General features: G+C 37.2%; 1 protein-coding gene across 4 annotated transcripts; it reads right to left on the bottom strand.

Moving 5' to 3' along the window:
- Window positions 1-26,909, bottom strand: LOC149580474 (putative L-cysteine desulfhydrase 1). Of its 4 annotated transcripts, none has more exons than XM_089791284.1 (3): window positions 26,116-26,909; window positions 7,215-8,210; window positions 1-681 (listed from the first exon to the last, which is right to left on the bottom strand). In XM_089791284.1, the coding sequence occupies exons 1-2, from the start codon at window positions 26,500-26,502 to the stop codon at window positions 7,215-7,217; spliced, it is 1,383 nt and encodes a 460-aa protein (XP_089647410.1). In that variant the 5' UTR covers window positions 26,503-26,909; the 3' UTR covers window positions 1-681. The 4 variants fall into 4 exon arrangements, with proteins under 4 accessions (XP_089647410.1, XP_089647426.1, XP_089647418.1 ...); XM_089791300.1 differs by having other exon boundaries at window positions 1-640; XM_089791292.1 differs by having other exon boundaries at window positions 1-615.
- Between the last annotated feature and the right edge of the window lie 462 nt (window positions 26,910-27,371).

Here is a 27,371-nt window from a genome sequence, read left to right as displayed (position 1 = left end):
TTTCAAAAACAAATATAAAATATTACCAAAATCTCTATATTTCCACTTACACTTCCACACCTTTCTTCCCCTTTGTGTGCGGCATTAAACAATATTACATAAATCAATTAAAATTATATTCGATGGTGCCTAAATCAACAAACCCACAAACTGCTGATCACCTTGGTCTTCCCATAAAATAGATCTTTGGCGCAATGTTGAACAATGTCACATCAACCATAAACTATTTGAAAGCTTTTCCAGCAATGACTTTCTTATGGTTCCAAACTGATATCAACAATATAAGAAATGTATAATATTTCTGCACCAAATACCTGATATTTATACAATCTATGTGAAAAACCCTTGAATAGCCATAACAAAAAAAAAATGTCTCATTAATCTTCACATTCTGTTCATTCTTTTCCAGTTTGGATGCCTTAAAAATGCAAATTTTCAGGCACAAAATTTTTGAAACAACTTTCTACACTTTGCTCACGTGGCAGCACAGATTTTCTTCACAATTGTTCACTCGGTATATACAAGTCATTAGTTTTCTTCATCCTCACTATTTCCATTACTGGTGCACGTTATGCTCTCAATTAGATGCCATAGCCCTCTCCAGCAAAGCAAAGTCTGCTTCATATCAGCAAGCAATCAACTGCTGATCATTTATTTTTCACAGCCCATTTCCATAATGTTCTGATATCAATATCAAACAACAAAAATAAAATACAAAAAGATTTGCATTTTGAACAAAATAAAGAAATAGAAATTTCATTATAATCATTCAACTTATACTACATTCAATAGATCAACTTTATAAAGTCATTATTTTCCATTATGAGAATAACTTCCCATCCAATTAACTAGCCAAACAGCTTATTTATTAAAAGCAATAGATTTATTAAATATAAACTTCAATTTCCTAACATCAATGTCTATTATAGATTTTGAGTTGTGGAATGCTCTTACAACATTCCAAGGAATGATGTGCAAACTTTTAGGTCACTCACTGACAGTTTGAAGATATTTCTAAACTGTTACGTCCCAAATTTTTGATCTTTTAAAATAATATTATAGGCGTTGTAATGGTTGGTTAGATATTGTTGGATACCATGATCTTGTGAAATGGAAGTTATGATTAACTGAATTGATTCGTGTGAAAATGACTTGTTAGTTGATTATTGTTATTTTGACAAAAATGAATGTTTATATTTTAAGACAAAGGTTAGTGGTCATTAGACGTTGTGATAGTTGTCAGTTTTTTTTTTTTCTTGATATCTTAATTTACATGGAGGAACATTTTATTATTGTGGAATATGCATTTTTTGGTTGTAGGAGCAGACAAAGGGGGGAAAGCATTGCTAAACGGGATTCAAGGAATGGGGCACCAAATTTAGTCCATTGTCGGACTCTTAGGTATAGACTCTAACTATCTTGACAGAGGATTTATCGACTAGGCAACGGAGTATACCTTGGACAAGTCATGAGCTACTTGGTTAATTTTTATAACAAGAGAAATATTAGACATTTAATATCATGAAAAGAACTATTACCTCTCTCTCTTATTTTAAGACTATGGAAGTGATCAATATTATGAATTTTACATACATACATACATACATACATACATACATACATACATACATACATACATATATATATATATATATATGTATATGTATATGTATATGTATATGTATATGTATATGATGCCACCATGATACTCTGATAATATCTAAGAATTGCACACATACATACATACATATACATATACATATACATATACATATACATATACATATATATATATATATATATATATATATATATATATATATATATATGCGTGCATATCTAGAGAGAATATAATGATAGTTATGCATACTCTCAAAAATTACACACGCATATAGATAACAAATATAGATAGAGTTCAATAGCATAATGACATTATATTTATATATGTACATATATAAATATACCTAAATACATTTGATTTAAATCGTGGTAAAATATAATCTTTATGTTTTAATATGACTCCAAACGGTGAGTGTTGCCACCCTTCCTATTGCCACCTGCTTTTCAAATTTGATATTGGAGTTCTTGTAACCGATATCGAGCTCCTTCTTGTAACCGAGCAGGAGACTATATCTCCCTTCCCCAACTGAAGTCTCCTTTCCCCGGCTGAAGGATCATTCGATCGCATGATCTTGTTTCATTCTTGTTTTGCCATTTTTCTCCAAATCAAGTATTTTTTTCTCATCCTTCCACCTGAGACTTAGAGTGTAGTACCACATCACTCTATAGTGTTGAGCCGAACAGGCAGAAGTCATAAACATACACAGTAGCATCACTTCAACGATTGCATTTGTTAACCATTCTCTGGTCATGAACATTTCACATGCTACTCTCATTTTATGCTATGCCTTTTTACATTGCAAAAACTCCCTTCTTATTTAGTGTCAGACACAAATGACTTAGTATCTTGTTCATATGCTTGATTTCATATCTGAGAAGCATCAGTTCTGCTCTTTTATACGTTTGACATAGTATCTTGTTCATATGCTCGATTTCATTTATGAGAAGCATCAGTTCTTCTCTTTTCTATATGTTTGACATAGTCTCACATTCATATGCTCAATTTTAAATCCGAGAAGCATCGGCCCTGCTCTTTCTTTATAAATGGCAAGTTCACATCTATGCATTTCGAGTATCTGCCCATAGGAATGGAATTGCTATAATCACTTGAGGAAGAAATTCTCAATAATTGATAATGCATAATATTTTTTCACTATATGAGGCTGGCTATAACAGCCTAAAGTACTCTTTCTAATTTCTATGAAACTTGATACATACTAGAAGTCTCCTAGGATGCACCCAAGGCCAGCAGAGCCAAGTATAAATTAGTGAAGAGAAAAGATATACTGCAAGAAATAAAAGCTATTAATCAGTATCTTTTATTATATGAACACAACAAGACAAAAATTGCTTAAGACTAAGTAAGCTCATGGTTGTCTAAGATATAATCAGTTGTCAAGTTGAGCGGTGGTGATCGGGCTGATTTATGTCCATCTAAATCCTTGGCCAAAGTAGGTTAGAGACATGCTTGCCACAAATCATCACTAGAGGTCAAGAGTGTCAGCTGACTGGATGGTTCCGACGGTGTTTCTGTAGCTGACGGATTGACTGTCGTCGATGTTTTGTATTTTGTAGCCGACGGGTAAATTGTTTGTAGCGGATGAAATGTTGTGGCCGACAGACTCCTTCGGGAAGGTTCGGCGGTAGTATTTATATCCCGTCTGGGATCATTATAAATAATCAATCATCTTCTATTATGGATCTTATGAAGCATAATGTATGTCTGGCATATGCGAATATAATTCTGCTATTCTGTTCCATTGTCTGTATGCGTTGATTTCTTTACCAATACGGTAAACAAAGAGTGTTAGTTGATAGAGGGAAGGTTGACGAAGGAATTCCTCAGCTTTGTCTGCTGCTTAGCCGACCCTCTAACACCAGTATGCTTAGGATGGCAGGACTATGGTGCCCCAAGCCTAACCTAGGGTAGGGAGGACCTTTCTCATAAGAGATTGTGTGGGGATATGTTAAGGTCCGTGGTTGGGAGGTTAAGCCTTTGTCAATGCTTCTCCTCTTCACCAGATGTTGAGGCTTGCACAACTTGTCGACAATTATTTTAGTTCATGTATGAATTCTAAATCTTTTACTTGCATGTACCTTTGTTTTTACTTTGAAATGTATAGATGTAAATATAGTTAAATCCATTGCAACCGTCAAATATAGTTATGGAAGTTAATTCAGTTGTTTTTCATATGAAATGGATGTAATCGTTATTTAATGTAGTTTCCATGTTTTCTTTCTAAATTACTTATGTCCTTTTGTTATGATATTTGGTTATAGTTTTAGAATATGTTCTTTGTTTTCAGCATAGTAAAAATAGAATGTTTTAGATTAAGGTAAAAACAGGTTTCGAAGGGACCTAAAACCTAGAGTAAAGCAAAAACACAAAAACTAGGTTTTATAAGGACCTAAAACCGCAAGTTTTAACCAAGCACCCCAATGTTTTACAAGGACTTGGAACCTAAAAGTTTTAAACAGAAAGCTGGAAAAAAACAAAAAAAGAACCAGCAACAACACCCGTATCAGCAACCAGCACCTACACTAGATCCTTGATACTCTTCTCAACCTCCTTACCAGCTTCACCAGTAGCTTGGATAATATCAATCATGGCAGAAATGGGAACCTCAAGAGCATTAGCAACCTTTTTTCTCATGCTTTGCCTCGTTCTCTTGCTAGGCACTCCTGGACTCCTCACCACAGCAGTGTCTAGAGACATGATCTCCTCGTTGCTTTTCAGCATAGTAAAAATGGTATGTTACATAAACAACCGTTAATCACATGGTAAGGAGCAGTCTTATTTGAAGGTGCTGGCGGAATGTATGCAGTCCTGACAAACAGCACTGATCTTAAATCCAAGAGATGCTCACTTTCGATCTCATCATCCCTGGACATGTAATGTGTTCCGCAAGAGTAAAAAGTCAAAGACTGACCCAAATAAAATAAAGGAGGTAGAAAATTTGAAGCCCTATGAATTCAGCAATGTAGAAACTACAAACGATGTTAACGCTGCTGGAGATTTTGACAAGAACAAAAGGATGTAGTTGAGTACTACAAATGAAAACGATCACACATATCCTTTAATTCCTTGATTGGGATAAAGAATTCCATATCTATGTCAATGCCCCAAATTCGCGATTGGTTAAATATTAGTCCAAGAATGTCAAAAGAATGTTGACTACCTAATTAATTACATCACCAGCAACACAGAGAGGGAGCTTAGAATGGTAGCAACAAGATTAGACAACAATATCTGCTAGCCACCCCTTTTATATTCTTTTTTGACATTTTGTCTATCAAACGTAGTTGTATCAAAATAAAAACCAGTGAGAGATGAAAGAGTCCTCGGATGGCGGTAAAATCTAGAAGAATTTCCATTTCATATGGTGGTCAGAGCAGGGAGAGAATATATTTCACAACTCATAGCCAATCAATCAAGAATTACATCAGGTGAAACTTTTAAAGGAATGAATGATGAATTTGAATTTTGCATATGCTCTTTTAATTTCAACTGTCTTTTTTCCCAAATGATAGGTGAATGTCTTTTAAGTGCAGTATACCCCAAAGGTTGCCGTTAAATAAAGGATGGAAAATCAGAGTAATAGGTTGCGTTACTCTCTAGGAAGAATTCTGTACTTCGATGGTGTATTACTCAGACAGATATCAGAGGCACTCTGATAGAAGCTTATAAAGGTTTGAATTATATATTTGATTGTATAGTTATCTCATGCTATAACAGGTCTCATGGGTGGGGGAATGTAGGGAGGCTGTGTACCATATAATTAGCATGTCAATCATTGTATATCAACATATTGACTGTAACCAATTCGTAATTTATGATCATGATCATTAGCAGTTGCTAGTGACCTTAATTATAAAGCAAAGGAGTGAAAAGACTAAGCATGAACTAAATGCAGATATTTTCATCCAAAAATTATAAATATACAAATCCCAGCCTATAAAAATCTGGCCTCCAAATGCAGAACCTTGCACAAACCTACAACGAACAAAATCCAAATCCAAACTCATAAACAAATCATACCCAAATCCAGGGCTGAAGGGGAGCAAACCAGTAAGAATTTCGTAATATTTTCTCATCCTTTTATATTAATACATAAGGCATTGATAGTCATCTGATTTTCATACATTGATTAAGGTGTGGAAAGTATGTCTTAATGAGACATCCTCTGAACAATATTTAAAAGCCCACCATAGTGAATTTGATTTCATTCTTATTACAGTTATCAAACAGTAGATTTATTATATTTTTTGCATATCTTGCACTTTCTTGCATCCTGATGTTGGATTACAGAGTGTGATCCAAAATGTTGAAGGTAATAAAAAAATACATACACAATCAAATCTAGAAAGTACTCCATTGAGTAGATTTATATTTCATCGTAATTTCCTCTTGGGAATGTGTCACTTCACCTCAGTGTACTGTTCTCTCTTGGCATTACAGAATTGGTTATTAATTATGGATGAAACAAAATCATTCTCTTGGGCTTTTAATCCTTTCCCTAGTCATCATTTTCACATTCATTCATTTCTGGTTAAAAGCCCTTCATTATGATGGTATCTTCTATGGACCCTGTAATTCCCCACTTTCACATTTACTCTAGTTTATTGTTCAAACTTCATCTAATAATGGCCTCTCTTATATTCTTCATTCTATTTTAATTCGTTCTGTCACCTTTATCTAGCTTCCTTATTTAATCCCCGGCAACTATATATCATTATTGTTGTCAAGAGAGGTTGAATCTCATGTATTCTGAAATTACATATAGAAATATTAGAAATATATTATAATATTAATCAAAATGAAATTGGAATCTCATTAATACTTGCTAAGCCTGATAACATGCACAGTAGCGAAGCAATCCTTGACAGTTTACAAAATAATGATATCAGAAACTGATGACATTTCATGGTCCAGCTGCTTTTGCCCATAACATTGTAACCTCCTTAGAAAAGGGAAAAAAATATTGAAGATAAGAGGCTCAAGAAAGATAAAAATATGTGTGAGAGGAGACTCTAAAATAAAATAAAAAAACAGAAAATGGTATTTTCTTCTTTTAAGTAATTACCCAAAACATGCACTTTATAATTAACTTCGTTCGAATAGAAATTTTGATTTAAGACTGTCAGTAATTGAAAATTGAATTCAATTAAAGTTAGGGAAAGTAAAGCAAAACAGTGTGATTTTGTTTTCCAATTTGCAGGATTTTTCATTTCCAAATAAATGTAATGCTCAAAGAAGTACGACATACTAATGAGATATAGAAATAACTTTAAAGATAACTTAACAGTGGATATAATTAAGAACAAAAAACAAAGTCCTAAGAAGCCTGATAAGGGAGATCAATGCGAGAAAAAAATATGTTGTTAATTACTTAAGCATTAAACCTCAGTTTAGTTCAAATTTTCTTTTAATGAATACTTGCTTGTTTCTTAACTTTCAATGCTTTAATTGAAAGTACCTGTAAGAACATCTCTTGCCCCTAAGTCCTCTTAGAAATGAGTGTTCCACCTTCATTGACAGTATTCATAAAAGAGGCAAGAAAAAAAATATGATTTCAATGTAGCAGTGAGCTTACCTATTTTTTTGAACAGACTCCTTCCTGCACTTTCAAAGCCTCTGCAACAAGATGAAGTATAGCATCTCTGAATTTCAGATAATCATCCAAGGTATTATATATTTGATGGGAGATTCTTGCATAAGCTCTGAAACTTGGCCCTTCGTTCGATTGCAAATCTTTCTCCAGTGCCCTGTAATAAATGGGAACCTCAACCGCAAACTCTTTCCTAAGACGAGTCCTCAAATCCAATGCATCTTGTGCTGAAAAAATCTCCAAACAGTTTGGCAATGCAACCATCACCATCGCTGCGGCCAAATCTGGAGATGTCCCCAACCGAGTCCCCCATGCCTCAGCCAACATTTCTCCCATCACAACTACTCTTTCGTGATTCTTTCTTCTTATAGCTTCAATTCCACCCTGAAATTTTTTAGTGAACTCCAAAGCAGAAGGCACACAAAGTTGTGCACTATAGTCCCTAGTGCCAACCCAAGCAGATTCGGCAGGCAATCCTTTTCCAAATTCATGGGAAACAATTGGGTGGTGAATATTTGAATGAATTGGATGCCTGCAGTATAAAAATGCAACAGAGGGTGGGCAGAAAAACCACTTGTGCAAGTTGCTGGTATAAAAATCAGCACCAATATCTTGAATATCAATATCTATATTTCCAATAGCATGGGCTCCATCTACAAAAACTTGGTCTACCCCTTCTTCTCTACATATCCTAACAAGCTCTTTCACAGGGATAAGAACAGAGGGCATGGAACTTACATGATCTATAACTGCCAGCCTAATTCTTCCTCCATTTTGCTTGCCTTTGTCCACAGCAGTTCTGAAACTGTCTACTATGTCATCAACAGATCCAACTGGAAATGGCAATTCAGCTTCAATAATACGGGCCCCAGCTCGACCTGCATATGCATTGATTGCCTTCTTTACAGCTCCATAGGCATAATGAAGCATCAGTACAACGTCGCCCTTTTGAAATTTCTTCTCCATGAATGCCCAAGCAACCTGATAATGATTACTTTAGTAGCTAGTATTCAATAATTGGTTATTGCTTTTAAATTCTCTCAAAACCTTTTCTATTTAATAAACAGATTCAACTCAAATTCTACAAAACATCAAAACACACTTGTTAAGGCAAAAATCCATTTGACCCACAATTTCTGAAAGCTGTAAATTTAATCAATTTTCCTACAGGAAATAGTTTATTGGAGAGATGTGGAGATCAGTTCAAACTATAAAAGAACACAAGGAGATCATGCATAACACACTAAGGATAATTGCCAAGGAAAAATGCTCAACCTATCTAAGGATTGGATTGGCAATTGAGCTTATGAAACAAAAAAATACCTTAACAAAGATGATGTCCTTAATTTAAGTGAATCTTGGAAATCTATTATATAACTTCTCAAAAGAAACAAAAAAGAATCAGTTATGAGAAGTATAAATTTTTCTAGCTTCTACATCTTTTGAGTATCCACTTAAATATGGTGGGTTGTGAAGTCCAGCAGTCAGTTCTTTTCAACTTCTTATCCATTCTCCCTCCTCACAACTGTCAACATTCTCTTTGGAGACTTATAAAACAATGTGGATAATTTAATAATTAGCATAGCTGAAGTAAGCTTGCCGTTGTATGTGATAACAAACAAAGATATTAATACAGAGATTTTATTACGATCTTAGATAGTTTCTATTTATTCTCTCTTCCATCTTTTTCTAATGATCACTCTTTTTGTAATGTTTCCATTGTTACAATAAATCATTGTTCTTGTAATTGTATTAAACAAAGGAGATGAAAGCTCCATATATAGATTTACAAAGACGATGTTTCTAAAAGAAACAATTATGAACTAATGATGGAAATAGACCTACCTAATAAACTAAAGACTAACTAAGATGACCATTAAAGAAACATTACAATATTTTAATACCTCCCTTAATGGTCATTGTCTTACAATTGTATTCTAGTCACAAATTCTAAAAAACAAGTTGCTGCTACTGAGACCCTCTCTGGATCTACAAAATGATAATGACCAAGAAGCCAAAATTTGTCCATAAAAGAATAGAGAAGGGGTCCCCTTCTTTATAATGCTTTGCAAAACAAGACAAGAACCTGCCACTGAGATAAATCTGCCACTAACCCTCTCAGAATCAGCAAACATCTAACCAAAACTCATCATAAAATATCCAACCTAATGTTAGATAACGAAGTTGCTCTTCCCTGGAGACAAAGACAAACACTAAGAACAACTAGCATGATGTTGAGGGCAAATCGGCAAACCCTCCAAACTTTGCAGATGAGCATGATGCCCCAAAACAGACTACAAAAAGGTGCGATTTATTAAGAGAAAAAACAAAAAAACCAAATTTGATTTTTGAGGTGAAAAATCAATCAAAACCCAACATGATTTTTGAGGTGAAAAATCAATCAAAACTAGACAATACAAAGTTTCATTTTTTTATAGGGAAAATGATAAAACCCGCCAAATATTTGGAGACAAAAATTATGAACCCACAAAGGAATCTCACACAACTTTGTAATTACAAAATCAGAAATTTTGAAGAGAAAAATTACAGAAAACCATAAGAAATTTTTTAAAGGAAAAATTTATGAAAACCCATTAGAAATTTTGTAAGGGAAAAAATTATGAAAACCCATCAGGATTTTTAAGGATGGCAGAACACGAGACTTTGCATGGTAAACCAACACATGCAAGTACAAGCAACCCTCAAAAATCAGAGATTTTTGCTGCAACCAAGAAATCATGGGTTCAAAACCCTTAACCCAGCTTACGATTTCCAGCAAGTCCTTGAAGATGAACCACAAAAGTTTAATAAAATACCTCTAACGATTTTTATTTCTAAAAATCGAAAAAGCAAATTTCTAGAAAAAATTCTAGATTAGAAGAGGCTCGAATTTTTCTTAAAATATCCGCCAAATTTTATGAAATCTCATCGACCTACTCTGATACCATGTTATGATAAATCATGTTGTTGTACTTGTATTAAACAAAGGAGATGAAATCCCCTTATATAGATTTACAAAGACAATGTTTCTAAAAGAAACAATCGTGAACTAATGATGGAAATAGAAACTACCTACTAAACTAAAGACTAACTAAGATGACCATTATAGAAATATTACAATATTCTAATAGGTTTCTCTTGCTCCTTGCGAATGTAGTCAATTTGGTGAACCAGGCAAATCTGGTGTTTCATGTTCTCAATTTGTTTGTGTCTTGCATTTTTATTTTTATTTCTGCTAATTGTTTATGTGCACTTCATATTCAACAATTGGTATCAGAGCTTGATGGAGAAGTTGATTGGGAGTTTGTGAAGAATTTCTAGAAAGATGGAAGAAGTGAATGAACAGAGAATTGAAAAGAATTGTGGAATGTGGAAGATATGGATGGAATACAATACGCCTAATGGATGGACTGATTCAAAGAAACCTTCAACTGCCCTGGAAGGTAAGGCCAAGAAGCCAATACAATAGCAGATGAGGAGTATGATAAATTGGATAAGAAAGAAAGAGCATCCATCATCCTCTCTTTACTCAATAATGTTCTATTCAATGTTGCAATGGAAAAGACATCGAAAGGATTGTGAGACAAATTGTCTGATATGTATGAAATGATTTCCACTTCCAACAAGATTTTCCTCATGAAGAGGTTGGACAATTTGAAGATAAAGGAGTTAATATGTCTGATCATCTCAACAAATTCAATATATTAATAAGCCAAGTGAGTTTTTTTAACATAAATTTGAATGACGCAATCAAAGCCATCTTATTGATGTGCTCTCTAGTGGATAGCTACGAAGGTTTAGTGATGGCAATCAGCAATTCGGTGGCTATAAAAACCACACTCAAATTAAATGATGTTGTTAGCAGTTTAGCACTCTCCTTAGTGAAGATGTGACAAGGAAAAATCAACAAAGCTCATCACGTGATGCCTTGATTTTTGTCAATAGAGGCAGATATAATAATAGGAGGTCAAAATTTGCAAGATCTAAGTCTAGAGGAAAATATGGAGGTCATTGGTTTTGTGGCATAGGACACAACAAGTAGAATTTCCGCTCATACAAGAAAGATAGAATCAATCAAAGAACAGTGAAGTTAACACCACATATGAAGGTGTTTGTCATGTCAACAAGTCAATCTATAGCTGATTTGTAGGTGTTGGACTCTAGTGTCTTTTTATGCAATTCCATGCCGAGAAGCTTTCAAAAACTATCAAGAAGATAAACTTGGTAGAGTCTACCTTGGTGACCATGAGCAATGTGAGATAATTGGCAAAGGCAGCATGATGTTAGACTAGCAATTTCATGTTTTTGTACATGCAACAATAAGCCACTAGGAGAATTGTGAAAATAATATATATCAAATCAAACCTTATGTATTTATTGCGATTTTTTTAACACAGTGTAACATCCATTCCTATGATAAATGGAACAAAACACAACTATATAAATCTTAAAAAATAGTTACCAAACAATTTAATTAAAATCTATGTATTTATTACAATACTACCAAAATATGATATAAACTTGATAAAAGATAAGCTTCAAATTTGATTGAAATTTTTTTGATTCCTTAAAATGTTTAAGTGCTCTGAAATATGTGAGAGATGCCACATAACATCACAAAATAAAAATTCAACCCAACAATGAAAGTTCAACTACACATAATGGAAATGTGAATTTATATATATCTTAAATTTGATATACCATTTAAGATTAGAGGTCTATTTTTTATTTCAATCAAGAAATTTAAATATCCTTCATCACATTTATTATTGATTCTTCTTTTATGCACATCATGTGCTAAGGGTATTGATTGACAAATCAGATTATATAATAAAAAAATTAAATTTTTAATTCATTTTGAAAAGATTATTTTCTTACAATACTCGTATAAATAAATATAAATAATCTTGATATAATCTTAATTTATTTCAAGCATCATGAATTGAGAATTGAATGAAAAGAAAAATGATATATATTTAAAAATAATAATTTGTTCATTTTATAAATATGAAAAGAAAATGTTTCACATAATTAGATGAATTTTACACACATCACAAAATTAAAAAATATACAAATATTTTAATATTATTTATTTCTATTTCTAATTTATGAAAAACCATCTGTCTAGAATCTAAACCTTATGCTGTAGAAAGGAATAGAATATTCTAATAATCAAGTGATCATTTCCCACCTTATAATAATATCTATAATCTATTTCATGTTAACATTCGCAAATAATTAGAAATTCTCAAAAAAAGGATTTTTTAAATCTCATCGGAAAATCAAAAACTGAGAAGGTCTTACAACTTTTTTGTCGAAATATTAAGCCTATCAGCTTAATTAAAGAACTGAAATAAGTGGCTGTTGCAGAATGTAAGAGATGTTAAACATTTTTCCTTGCTCTCATGCATATCTTGATGATGAATCACAGAGTGTGGTCCAAAACATCGATGACAAAAATTCTTCACAATCTAATCCAGAAAATCACAGCAGAATCTGATTCCATCAGACATCGTGATGCTCAAGCATGTAGCACCACCTTTTCTTCACTCTCCTAGAAGGGGACCAAACGAGACTTAGTGGTTGCGAGAGGCAGCAAATTGGGTACTTAATATGTGCTAGAAAGCCACACTAAAATGGGAGCTGCAATGACGGTTGTAGAGAGCAAGACGGAGTTTTGGCACAAGAGGCTTGGACATATGAACAAAAAGGGACTTGAAATTTCTCTCAAAAGGAATCAACGTCAAGGTTTGAATCTATTGATTTGGAGTTTGTGAGCATTGTAACCATGGAAAGCAAAGGTGGATCAGTTTTTCAAAGACTGGACATGGCAAGAAAGAAAGGCCTTTGAAGCTCGTGCACTCAGATGTGCTTGGCTTTATGCAGGTAACATCTATTGAAGGAGAAAATTATCTTGTTACTTTTTTTTATGATTTTACTTGCAAAGTATGGGTTTATATGCTAAACAGGAAATCAAATTTATTGAGAAAATTTTTTAAATTCCAAAAACATTGTTGAAAATCAATTTGGGAACAAAATAAAGTGCTTGAAAACGACTAATGGTGGGGAAGTTTTCTCTTTGGATTTTGACAATTTTTATGCAGATGATGGTATCATACATGTAAAGATAATTCCATTCAACCCTCACGAGAATGGTGCAGCTGAGAGGTTGAGTCTAAATTTTTTGTAGAGAGCATGGAGTATACTCTCTAATGTAGGTTTAGGTAAGAAATTTTGGGCAGAGGCTGTTAACACAGTGACGTACCTGATTAATTGAGGCCCTTCATCTCATTTAGATTTTCATATTCCCCAGGAGAAATGGTTGGGAAGAATAGTATCCTACAATAACCTACAGGGCTTTGGCTGCAAAGTATTTGCTTACATTCCCAACAAGAAGAGAACAAAACTAGATCCCAAATCAAAATGATGTATTTTTGTTGGCTGTGGAGAGGAGCAGTATGGTTTCAATCTTTCGTTCTATGGGAAAACAACTATTTTGCAGCAAGGATGTCATATTTAATTAAAAGACATTTCCTACATTGCAAGAGCAGGGGCTACAGACCAAAGAATATATAAATCTGAATGATATTAAAAATGATAATGATAGGCTTAATAACCATGGTCACAATTCTTACGTATGGGGGGTTGCAGGAAATTTGCATCCCACGAAGGTTATTTCCTTGCCCATGGTGACAGAGTTTCTAGGAGAAGTTAATCCCACACATCAGCCAACCCCTTCACACTCTTCTCAGGAATCACATTTCGTGGGATTTTCTAATCCTGCGCATCCGATTTCCCACCCCTTTCTCCTCACTCTTGCCTCTTCACAAATTCATTTGAACTCAATTTTGCAACACACTATGGGACATGAAGATTCCACACAACCCATGCATTTTGACCAATCAATTTTTGAAACACCAAAAATTGCTAGTGTGGGTGGGGTCACTCTTATGTGGCCCCCACCAAGCTTTTACTCCACTGCAATCTACTCAACAAGCACAACTTACACAAACATTGCAATCTCCATTACACACACACTTCATATTTGCCGAGGATGATTGATGGGGAGTTTCTTGTAGGACCTCCACTTGGTTCTTCGTAGTTTGTAGAATCACTACCTAATGTAAATAGTCTGCAGCACTCACAAGAACTGCAAGTTCCAAATACAAAGGTGAGTTGTGAAGTGGATCCCACACAATCCACTCAATCAAAATCTGACATTGTCACCTCCTGTGAAAAATATGCAAGGAATATTGGATGGTCTGTAGATTCAAAATTTAGCACAAGACATTATTCATAATAATCCCACAAGATGGCTCCATAGTGCAACAGATGTTGCAAGGCATGGTATACGGAAGGTCTTTGGTTCAAAAATTCTGCAGTTCAGTTCACATGTAAAGGACACCCTGCTGATAATGGAGGACATATAGGTATGCATGAAGGAGAAAGGGTTGTTGAGTCAGCCACAGCTAAACCATGCGATGACGTGGAGGATGAGCAATGTTACTAGTGCTAGCAAAGGATGAAGGAGGAGCATAGCCAGCTGTTGGTGTCGAGTTTTGTTGAAGATAATGCAAATGAGTAGAGAGGGAGTCAAAGGACAATGGAAAGGTCGGAGCGATATTCGTGAGAGATAAGGACACAATGAGATAACGAAATGGATGAGTGATAAGGGGTGATGGAGTGATATGGTGTGCTCTGGAGGGATAAGGAGATTACAAAGAGGAATGGCAATGGGGTACTCAATCTTGGAGAGATATGGAGGACAGCGTAAAAATCGATAAGGAGAAAATGATAGGAGTATGGAGAGGAGTGATAAGGATATGGAGAGAGGACTAGCAAGAAGAGAAGCATGGAGAGTAGGGATAAGGAGGTAAGGAGAAAAGAGAATAATTTTTGGCAGGAATCAAATCAAGGAGGTTTTAATGCCTCAGAAGTACTTGGGGATGGGATCCCCCATTATGACCCCACTAGTTCATAGCTCCAGTCAAAAGCGATCACCGATTTTAAAAATTTCACAATCAACAAATTCAATGCTTAGAAACAAGAGGAAATTTGTGGTAATGCTGGAAATAATGTGCAATGGGCAAATTTGCAACCAGTACAAACAAATACAAAGAGCCAAGATCCTCCATTGTAGAGGTCCACCTAGAAGCATCAGCCTCCAACAAAGTTAGATGACTATCAATTGCTGATCTCCAATAGAGAAAAGTTGGTGCCATTCAATTATACCTGTAAAAAGGTATCCATAGTGCAAAATGGATAGGTGTCATGAAGGAGGAAATGGACTCCTTAATGGCCAATCACACATGGGATTTGGTGCAACTACCATCGAATTGAAGAGGCGTTCAAGAATTGATGGGTGGATCAAAAGAAAGTAGAGGCAAAAAATGATATCGGGCTGGATTGGTGGTGAAGGGGTATGATAAGAAAAAGGGGATAATTTTTAATGAGATTTCTCATTAGTTGTGAAGATGACCACCATTTGAGTACTCTTAGGTTTGGGAACAACATATGACCTTGAGTTAGAACTATCGATCACAAACTCAGACTCGTCAAGGCCGACTTGACTCGTGACTCTGCTCGGACTCACCAATGACTTGACAAAAAGAAAAAACCCTTGAAATTTATATTTTTTTAACAATTTAAAACTTGTTTCATGCACCCTTTATTGAACATAACTTAAAGACTGTAGTGGTTCAACTAGCCCCAAACTAAACGAGTTACAACAACCCTAGAATAGTTGTACGGAAATGAACCAATGCACAGGCTAGGAGGATGTATGGAATTGAATTGGAAGGGAAAAATAGAACCGTACAGTGGTGTCAGTATCAAACAATGGTATGGTCGTACAAACACTTAGAATGAAGGTCGTACGGTGGGAAATAATGGCCGTACGGAGGCAATTGGGAAGCTGTATGGTGTAGACTAGTTAGCCCATACCGTGGTGATTACCAAGACTTACAGTGAAGATGGATGTCGTACATATACTGCAGGTGGTGCAAGGAAGGTGGTACGGTGGGTGTGAAGCTATACGACTGAGTTGGAAGTTTGTACGAGAAGGTAGCTGGCCATACGGCAAGATAAAGTGCAGTACGATGAAGAGTGGGTGATGGTCGTACCTAATATGGGTCGAATGGCATCAGGGATAGGCAAAGCATGGAGTGAAGGCCAAGTACGGATGGAGGGGAGAATACGCAAGAGAGTCAGAGACGTTGCCAAAATGGGAGACCGTCCAAATGAGGAGTGAGCAGCACGGGGGAACACACACAGTTAGGTATCTGAGACCGTTACGAAACACAATCTTGTTCATACACAAACACAGAGAATGTTGATGAAATCCACACAATGATAGAGGCTCAAATGCAAATAATAATTGCTAGATCTGAACAAGGTATTACATGCAACAACGGAATAGGGTGAGGGTTGAATCCTACCAAAACCGCACAAGCAAAATAGGGAAGATCTTTCACTTCCGAAATGGCAAACAATCCAGAACTCCAACAAGAATTCGCAGTATAGAGAAATCAATCCAAAAGCATGCCTACAGACTTCCTACAAGCCGTGCTTAAATACTTGTAGAGAAACCCTTCCGAGGGTGTACAAAGATAGCCAACGGCGACACAAACTTCAAAGACAAAAATAAAAATGGGTCCGAGACACATTAAATCAATCGGCCTGTTTCAAAAGTTTTATTTATTAGTTTATTTTATAACGGGAACATTACAATCCTCCTCTCCCAAAGTTTGCTTGTCCTCAAGCAAGTGCAATGCAGGGTGCTGGAGAATGTTACCTTCCCACGTTATATCATCCAATGGTAGGTGTTGCCAACGTAACAAGTATTCCTTCACAGTGCAATTCTGAAGGGTCTTTTCACGTACTTCGAGGATCTCGACAGGTTCCAAAATGAGCTTTCCTTCTTCATTGAGTGGCGAAAAGTTGGTGGCAATTGTAACGTTTTGCCCTATGGCTTTCTTCAGGCAAGAAACATGGAAGACATTATGAATGCGGCTCCCCTCTGGAAGTTCTAGTTCATACGCTACTTCACCAATACAGCAAACCACGCGATAGGGACCATAAAATTGTGGCTTCAATTTTTCCTTTCCTGTTCCCTTTAATGAAAACTGTCAGTATGGCTGGAGCCGAAGATAGACCAGATCCCCCACTTCGAAACTCCTCTCTATCCGGTGTCTGTCGGCGTACATCTTTTGTTGATTTTGTGCCCACTGTAGGTTTTCCTTCAAGCACCTTAGTATGTTCTGTCCTTTCTGAAGCCAATCCCTCGCCCTTGGAGCGCGATTGTCACCCGGAACTGTGTCGATGAAGGAGAGGGGTTTGTACCCGTACAGAGCTTTGAATGGTGTCATCCCAATAGACATGTGATACGTGGTATTGTAGCAATATTCCCCCAGATGGATCCATTTTACCTACGCTCGTTGTTGTGCCACGACGTAGTTCCAAAGGTAGCCTTCAAGCCATTTGTTCACAATCTCGGTTTGTTCGTCTGTCTGCAGGTGGTAACTCGTACTTGGCGATAATTCTGTCCCTACCATCCAAAACAGTTCTGTCCAGAAGATATTGAGGAATCATCCATCCCGATCATTGACGATGTTTCGGGGTAACCCGTGCAGACGAAAGACTTCTCTAAAAAATAGATCGACAACTTGTGCAGCCTAAAGGTCCGAGGGGATGACGAAGAAATGTGCATACTTTGTCAATCTGTCAACCACTACGAAGATACAATCCTTTCCGTTCACCTTAGGAAGGTCTGTTATGAAGTCCATTGATATACTTTCCCACTTATGTTCGGGAATTGGCAAAGGTTGTAGCAGCCCGGCAGGAAGAGTATGTTCAGACTTGTTCTATTGGCAGACCGTACACTCTCTTACATATTACAACACGTCTGTTTTAAGTCCTTTCCATGAAAACCTCTCCTAAAGACTTCTATAAGTTTTGAGGAAACCTGGGTGTCCAACCAGAGGTAAGTTGTGTACTTCCTTCAAAATTTTCTGCTTCAATTTGGATTCTGGCACCAAGTATATCCGGTCTTTATAGTAGATGATGTCATCCACCACTCTGTACCGATCATCGTGAGTGTGGCCATCTATTATTTCACAAGCAAATGTATTCTTGGAATATTCCACTAACAGATGTGCCTTCCAGTCAGCTAAAATCTAGTCTAGTGAGCAGCTGGTGGGTTTCCTGGACAAGGCATCTGCAACTACATTGTTCTTCCCTTTCACATACTCAATGTCAAAATCAAAAGCTTGAACTTTGCTTACCCATTTTTGTTGCCGTTCGTTCAAGTCTCGTTGCTCCAGAAAGCATCTCAGACTGTTGTGATCCGTACGGACGACAAACTTGGCACCTACCAGATACTAACGAAACTTGGTTAGAGCATGTACGATGGCCAACATTTCTTTGTCGTAGATGGAATATAGGCCTTTTGCTGGCGTAAGCTTCCTGCTCTCATAAGCGATGGGGTGTTTATCTTGCATTAGTACTGCTCCAATGCCTTCACCGGACGCGTCGCACTCCAAAATGAACAGTTGAGTGAAATCTGGTAGCGCAAGTACGGAAAGTGCTCATGGCCTCTTTCAGCTTATCAAAGGTGAGTTGTGCCTTTTCGTTCCACTGGAATGACCCCTTTTTTGTCAAATCTGTTAAAGGTGCACTGAGCTGAGAGAATCCTTTAACGAAACTCTTGTAGTAACTGCATAGTCCAAAGAATCCTTGCAAATCCATGAGTGATTTTGGTGGAGGCCAATCAAGGATAGCCTAAATCTTTTCCTGATGCACTTGAACTCCGTATTTACTGACAACATGCCCCAAGTACAATATTTCTGTCATACCCAATTCACATTTGGACTACTTGGCAAACAAGGACTGTTCCTCCATGATACTTAGAACTTCATTTAGATGCTTCAGGTGCTCCTCCCATGTCTTGCTATAAATAAGATCATCGAAGAATACCAATAAATACTTACGCAATTGCTTGTTGAAAATACGGTTCATGCATGATTGAAATGTAGCAGGTGCATTGGTCAATCTGAACGGCATGACCAAAAACTCATAATGTTCGTAGTGACAACGGAAAGCCGTTTTCTCCACATCTTTCTCCCTCATGCGGATCTGATGGTATCCGGAACAGAGATCTATTTTTGAAAAATGCAATTCATCCAGCAACTCATCTATCCTTGGAATGGGATATCTATTCTTTATTGTTTTTTATTCAACGTGCGATAGTCCACACAGATGCGCATCGTCCCGTCCTTTTTGACCAAGACCATAGATGACGCGAATGGGCTAGAACTGGGATGGATCCATCCTTTCTCTAGCAATTCCTGAATTGTCCTTTTGATCTCATCTTTGAATTTCTTGGGATGGCGGTACGGTGTGGTTATGACCAGCTTTGCCCCTGATTCCAACTCGATAGTGTGTTCAAACCTTCGATGAGGTGGTATGCCAAGAGGAATATCCATGAAAACTTTATCATGTCTACTTAAAATATCCTGAATTTCATCATCTTGCAGAGGTGTTCGACGCCCCTTTATAGGTTTCGCCGAGATAAGACAATGCGCAGCCCGCACAACGTCATCGTGCCGAAAGATTGCCTCCATCCGATGCCCAGAAACTTCCTTTGGACCTTCATTTGCCATTCCTCGAAGGACAACCTTCTTTCCGTCAACCACAAAAGTGAAGTCCATCTGTTTGAAACTTTGAGTGTATTCATCTAGGATCTCCATCCACTATATGCCAAGAATAACTTCCATGTCGGCTAGGTCCACTATGAAGAAATCCTCAATCACCATGTGATTCGCCATTGTGATACTCAGTTGAGGAACAAGGTGCGTGCAGGGCAGAAAAGTCCCTTCGGCGACCTTGACCTAAAAGCCTGCGTGGGCCTCGGTAGGTAGACTTCTTAGTTTTACCAAGGATGAGTTTATGAAATTTAGAATAGCTCCGCTATCCAACATCACCATAACCCTTTGACCTTGAAGGGTACCCCACACATGATAAACTGTGCACCTCGGGCTGCCGACCAATGCAATGGTTCCTCCGCATTATACCAAAGCGGCAATTCTCTCCATACAGTTCAAACTGATGTTGGTGTCATTGTGGGGTTGGTCATCTTTGGCCAACATTTCTTCTTGTTCGTCCTCATCAACGGACACAACCTCGATGTAATGGATCTTCCCCTTTCCGAGGCATCGGTGGCCAAGCTCCCAAGGTCACTTGCAATTGAAACACAATTTCTTCCTTCGAAGTTCCTGTTTGGTAGCTTCATCCAACGATGGCTTCTTGGGCAGAGGTTTGTCCCTTGGAAACGTCAGCGGTTTAGGATGTGCGTAACTTCGAGAGGACGATGCTGATGACGATGCCATACTCCATGCTTTATTGATTGCTTCCGACAGGGCGGCAGGATTGAACCCCTTAACCCAACCTGTCAAAGGTTCTGTCAGTCCATCCATGAAGAGCACTACCTGTCTTCTTTCAAAAATGTCTGTGACCAAAACAGAGAATCTCTGAAATTCTGTAATGAACTGATCGACCAATCCAGTTTGTCTCAGTTGTGCCAAATCTTTGAAATTGAGCTCCGGATCTTTACCATCAAATCGTTCTATCAATCTCTCTGTGAATTCCACATAAGTATTTATTTGATCATGCCCTAATGTGATGGTGTTGTGGTGCCACCATTCATGCGCAACTCCTTCCAAGTGCAGCGCGCCAAATTTGATTGCTTTTTCTTCTGGCATAGGATTCAGCTGGAAGTAGGTATCGGCTTTCATTACCCACGCTTGCGCAGATATGGAACCGGATCCATCAAATGGAGACAGATTTACCTTACTCAACTTTCTTCTAAAATCATCATTAATATATCCTCTATTTCCGCCTCCCGTATATCTCATTCTCAGATCCGCGTAAACTTTGTAGGATATATCTTCTTCAAGGTTTGCATTCTTCCAATCTTCTCTCATCTCTTGGAAGGTTGGTTGCCTCCCTCCGTGTTGTGCCTCCGTATGTGGTGGAAAATTTGGCATGGAAGGTCGAGAGCGTGCTAGCTGAGGGTTTGATTTACCTAACACTGAGTTCGCGTTATGACCATCTTTATTCTCTAGATATTTTGTTCTCCGCCAACTTCTTCAGAGTTTCTTCCATGAGTCACTGTGTATTAGTGATCTATGCCTAATTCTTGGCAAGTTCCCTCAGTAGTGCCACAAGTTCAACAGCGGTCAGTTCCTGTTCGTCAACCATTCGATCAACGAAATGTGTCCTCTTCTGGCTATAAACTCTCATTCACTGTCCACAGGCTGGCGGGATCGAAGCGCTTTGATACCACTGTAGTGGCCCGACTAGCTCCAAACTAAATGAGTTACGGAAACCCTAGAATAGCCGTACAAAAATGAACCAATGCACGAGCTAGGAGGATGTACAAAATTGAATTGGAAGGGAAAAACAGAGCTGTACGATGGTATCAGTATCAAACAATGGTATGGTCGTACAAACACTTAGAATGGAGGCCATACGGTGGGGAATAATGGCTGTACAAAGGCAATTGGGAAGCCGTACGGTGCAGACTAGTTAGGCCGTATGGTGGTGATTACCAGGACTTACAGTGAAGATGGATGCCGTACGGTATACTGTAGGTGGTGCAAGGAAGTGGTACAGTGGGTGTGAAGCTGTACGACTAAGTTGGAAGTTCGTACGGGAAGGTAGCTGGTCGTACGGCAAGATAAAGTGCAGTACGGTGAAGGGTGGGTGATGGCCGTACCTAATATGGGTCGTATGGCATCAGGGAAAGGCAAAGCATGGCATGTAGGCCAAGTACGGATGGAGGGGAGAATGCGCAGGAGAGTGAGAGACGTTGCCAGAATGGGAGACCGTCTAGATGAGGAGTGAGCAGCACGGGGGAACACACATAGTTAGGTATCCAAGACCGTTACAAAACACAATCTTGTTCATACACAAACACAGAGAATGTTGAGGAAATCCACACAATGATAGAGGGTCAAATGCGAATAATAATTGCCAGAAGATAATGCCCCGATTTTCCAGATCCGAACAAGGCATTACATGCAACTACAGAATAGGGTGAGGGTTGAATCCCATCGAAACCACACAAGCCAAATAGGGAAGATCTTTCACTTCCAAAATGGCAAACAATCCAAAACTCCAACAGGAATTCGCAGTACAGAGAAATTAACCCAAAAGCATGCCTACAGACTTCCTACAAGCTGTGCTTAAATACCCATCGAGAAACCCTTCCGAGGGTGTACAAAGATAGCCGACAGTGACACGAACTTCGAAGACAAAAATAAAAATGGGTCCAAAACACATTAAATCAATCAATCCGTTACAAAAGTTTTATTTATTACTTATTTTATAACGGGAACATTACAAAGACACTATAGCATCGTCAAATAGAAGCTAAATTGTCATCATATAGATAAACAAGGAACATTAATGCTAAATCCATCATATATGTAGAATGTAAATTGTAGCTAATTCTATCAAGAATATGGAATTGAAACCAAAGGGATTTTGGATGAAATGAGTTAAAAACTTAAAACCTTTAGATAATCCTTGTTCTAGCTTCAATTTGACCTTAGAAAGCCAAGATAGGTTATGGGGGGTTAGAGTGCTGAAGGTGTGTTGAATCTTGGAAGTTGGCTGAGTCTGGAATTTTTTGGATAACCCCAACATCTAGATTTTGCATCATAACTCCTATTAAGCTGAAACCTATCTCAAACATCCTGACAGTGTTAATACAAATATAACAAAGTATAAGAAAGGAAATAACTCATACTTAAATGTTATATTTGAATAAACCCTCTTGCCCCCAGAGCCAAGTGTTGAATTGTAGAGTAAACTTGTAGCCATATGCTTGGACTCGGCCGATTTATGCATCCTTAGACTCAGGGAGTTGGGCGACTTTTGCCCACTCGTCGAGTTAGGCAAGTCATAGGTCAAAACACAACGAGCCAAGCAGCCAAGTTGTCAAAACTCGGGAGGATTGACTCCTCGGCAGGATTGACTCCACTTGCCAACTCGCCTGACTCACAATGAGTTTGGGAACACTGGTCAGGACGAATTGATGTTATAATTGTATTTCTCCATGGTGACCTAGAAAAGGAATTATATATGCAGAGACCTGAAGGTTTTGAGGAAAAAGGGCAAGAGAATTTGTATTGCAAATTCAAAAGAAACTTTTAAGAGTTCAAACAAGCTTCACCATAGTAGCACCTCAAGTTTGATTCCTTCATGGCTAAGCAACACTTCACCAGATGCAAATCTAATCTGTGTCTACTGCAAAGTTTTGGATAATGGTGGTTTTGTTTTATTACAATTATATGTTGATGACATGTTAACTACTGGCACTAGCATGAGTGTTGTTTGTGATTTGAAGCAACAATTAGCTCACAAGTTCAGGATGAAGGATTTAGAGACAGCAAAGAGGATTCTTGGTATGACCATAATCAAGGAGAGATAAAAAGGAGAAATCAGATTCTCACGGGAGAAATACATTGGCAAGGTCTTGGACAAATCTAACGTGAAGGATGCTAAGGCTGTACGCACGCCACTTACTGATCATTTTCATTTATCATCCAAAATGTGTCTGAACACCACAAGACCAAGAAGATGTGAAAGCTATTCTGTATTGATCAGTTGTTGAGAGCTTCATGAATGCCATCGTTTGTACCCAACCACCTGACATTGCCCATTCACTGGGAGTAGTGAGCATATTTATGAGCAATCAGGGCAACACTCATTGGCAAATGGGGAAGTGGATCTTGCGGTATTTGAAAGACACTTCACATAATGTTGTTTTTTGTTTTGGGGGGAAAGTTGAACAGCTGCAAGGTTTTGTTGATTCTGATATGTCATGGTGATTTGGACAAATGGAGATCAGCTATAAGTAATGTTTTTACATTTGTCAGAGCAGCAGTCAGTTTGGTTTCTAGATTGCAACAAGTGATGGCACTCTCCACTGCCAAGGATGAATACATCACTTTCACAAAGGTGCAAAGGAAATGATGAGGCTGTAGCAATTATTGGGTGAATGGGATGCAAACAACATGATTTTACTCTCTTTTGTGATAGCAACAGTGCTCTTCACATGGCAAATAATTCTGCATTTCACAATCAATCTAAGCATATTGAGCTGGTATATCACTTTATCCCGAGTATTCTTAAGGAGGGCAAACTGAAAGTAGAGAAGATGGGTACCAAGGAGAACCCAGCTAATGCAGTGATGACAATAGTCTCAAGGGAGAAGCTTGAATTATGTAGGGCTTCTCTCGGCTTTGTCAAGATGAGAAAATAGAACTGAAGTGGAGAAACATTTCTTAAACTCGCAGCAGTGGTTGGACTTCAAGTGGGAGATTGTTGGACAGTGAAGTCCAACAGTCAGTCCTTTTGGAGTTCTCATCAATTTCCCCTCCTCATAAATTGTTGGCATTCCTTTTGGAGTCTTGTTAACACAATGTGGATAATGTAATAATTCATTGCACAGCTGAAGTAAGCATGCTGCTGTATGTGTAAACAGAGATATTAATACAAAGATTTTCCCTTCTCCTTGTGGCCGTAGCCAATTCAACATTCAGTGAACCACGTAAATGCAATTTTTTGAGTTTTCAATTTGTTTGTCTTGCATTCTTTAATTCTTATTCTATTAATTATGTATCTGCACTTTGCATTCAACAAAATATATATTTACAAGATGAAGACCTGACCTGGTGAACACTGCATATAAATATGCATGTCAATAAAGGAGCTTGATAAAAAGGAAATGTAAGTTTGTTTTTCAATTAAGGACAGAGTTTAGGGTCAGTGTGAATATATTAAAGGAGTTCTGATTATTTTGTGAGATTGCATTGAATTTAGAAGTAATAGAAAATTAGAATAATTTTGATTAAAAATGAAAAGTCTACGAAAAGTTTGATCCAGTTTCTCTCTGAATCCATATTTCTCGATTATTCAGAGAAAAATGTTAATTTTTTTCAAAAAATTGGTTGTTATTTAGGATTAGTTCTATTTTTGCTCACATCTTAAAGCACTCTTGTTTAGTTTTAGCAAGATTTCATGCAATAGTTGAAACCTATTTTGATGTGCCAATTCATATTCATACATGCTTTCATATTCATACATGCTTAAGGGTGAAAAAAAAGAGATCCATGACTGTATTCGAGAACGGTTGAGTTTTTTGCAATACTGAAATTTTTTTTTACTGTTTTAAGTTTTTTTATCTGAAAGACTTTAACAGGTCAAAAGATTGAATACTGTCTTGCTTTCTATTATTCTACTTTTTATTCAAGTTTGTATATAAACTAATTCTGTTATATAAATTTATTTGACTTTCTTTTTCCTACATTAAACTAAAATAGTCAACAGTGACCAATTTAAACTCCCTCCCACGAAAACTATTAGAATATATTCCGATTTTTCAAAGACTCGGTCAAGCTGTTTGGAAATCACTCTTCAATCCTTAGAAATTATATCAAATTGGTCATCATACCTAAAATTCATTTTCAAGTTAACATTCCAGCAATATGATGGATCAAGAAAATATTCAAGATCCCCACAAAAGGACTGGAAACGTTCTAGTTGAGCGTTTCAAAATCTCCACCGAAGCAGACTAACACTGTATATTGAATTCCAATTTAGACAGCCAAAAATTGTACAATCGTCTGAAGTATGAAGGAAATTGAGAAAAAAAAGGTTTATAAGATCAAACCTAAGGCATTTGAGAAAAAAAAAATTAGATCATCAAACGTTGAAGACTGAAAATTCAACACTGAAGTCATCTAGCCAGGAAATTAAACATTTAAAAAATGGAAATCAAAAACAGGGAAAAACCTAGAAGCTTCCTTAAAATTATCCGTACCTCTTGAAGCACAACTGCAACTGCTGTTGTGACATTGTCCACCAACGAGACCTCTTCCACATGTGCAGCATTGATGATCTGTGCCACTATCTTTCTAGAGTGCAAAATCCCTTCTTGCAAAGGCCCAAAATAGAACTTATCGGGCTGTTGCAGCCACAACCCTGCCCATTTAGCCTGTGAATCCAAAACAGAAGCAGGGCAGGTCCCAAAACTCCCATTATTTATTCTAGCCACGCCCTTTTCATGATGCTCAAACTCTTTTCTGATCAAACCCATCTCATCGTCATTACAATCATCACTTTCAACACTGTTCTTGGATCGCTGCTCTTCAACAACAAACGTTTCTTCCGACCCATCTGCTATATCAGAAGAGCCACAGTTTTCCATAAGATTTTTAGCAGCTTTAGCTCTTTTCTTTGGCCTGCCAGACTATCAGAGAAAATGGACTCTGTTCTACTTTCTTCCCACTGCATTCAGCACTAAGCATTCCTGATTTGATTTGTTCTATTGAAGATTCTTAACTTTCTGTCATGCATACAGAAGCCAAATTTGAAGTGCAGGAATCATTTTAAAAAATTTGTGGTTGGATTTGTCTTTCAGAATGAATATACTAATTATAACTCGATGAAAATCAATTATTAGTAAATTTGTGAAAACAATCACAAATCCTTTAAATTATGAAGTCTACGTCATGGATAACGACTCGAAAGCACATATCGTTCCGGCATTACAGTTATTATCATCATTATATTAACTACAAAACCCAACAAACAACACATACTTCCAAAATACACCCAGGTTACATATAGCACTGTGGTTCTCTATTTTCACGTCAAATTCTGTCCGGTGGACTCCCCAACCTGCCTTACTGTTACGTGAGACTTTTTTGCTGATAATTTAAAATTAGCCATCCTATTTTCATCATCGAATTTCATTGGCTGGAATGGGATGGCAATAACTTCGTAGGCTTCTTGTGTTAGTCTAAATATAAAAGTGGAATGGAACTCATAGATTAAGAATGGAAGGGTGTTGACAAGCAGGAGATATTTTTTTACAGTAAGAATCAATATTTAAATGAATAGTTTTTGAGTCAAACTTATGACACATGTATCATGGGTGGTGATCCATATGAATTCATCTTGTGAGAATAAATAGAACGGTTAGCACTCATTTGATCCTCAGAGAGGTAAAGCACCAAGACTTTCAGGAAGTCACTCATCCTCCAACTTGAGCATGCTTAACTACTAAGTTTCCTC

The sequence above is a fragment of the Cupressus sempervirens genome, chromosome 1 (genome assembly GCF_028749045.1).
Source record: "Cupressus sempervirens isolate cs-2001-9-10 chromosome 1, ASM2874904v1, whole genome shotgun sequence".
Lineage (NCBI taxonomy): Eukaryota > Viridiplantae > Streptophyta > Pinopsida > Cupressales > Cupressaceae > Cupressus > Cupressus sempervirens.
Note: the sequence above shows the minus strand (reverse complement) of the source record. Positions and strands in the feature narration are given on the sequence as shown.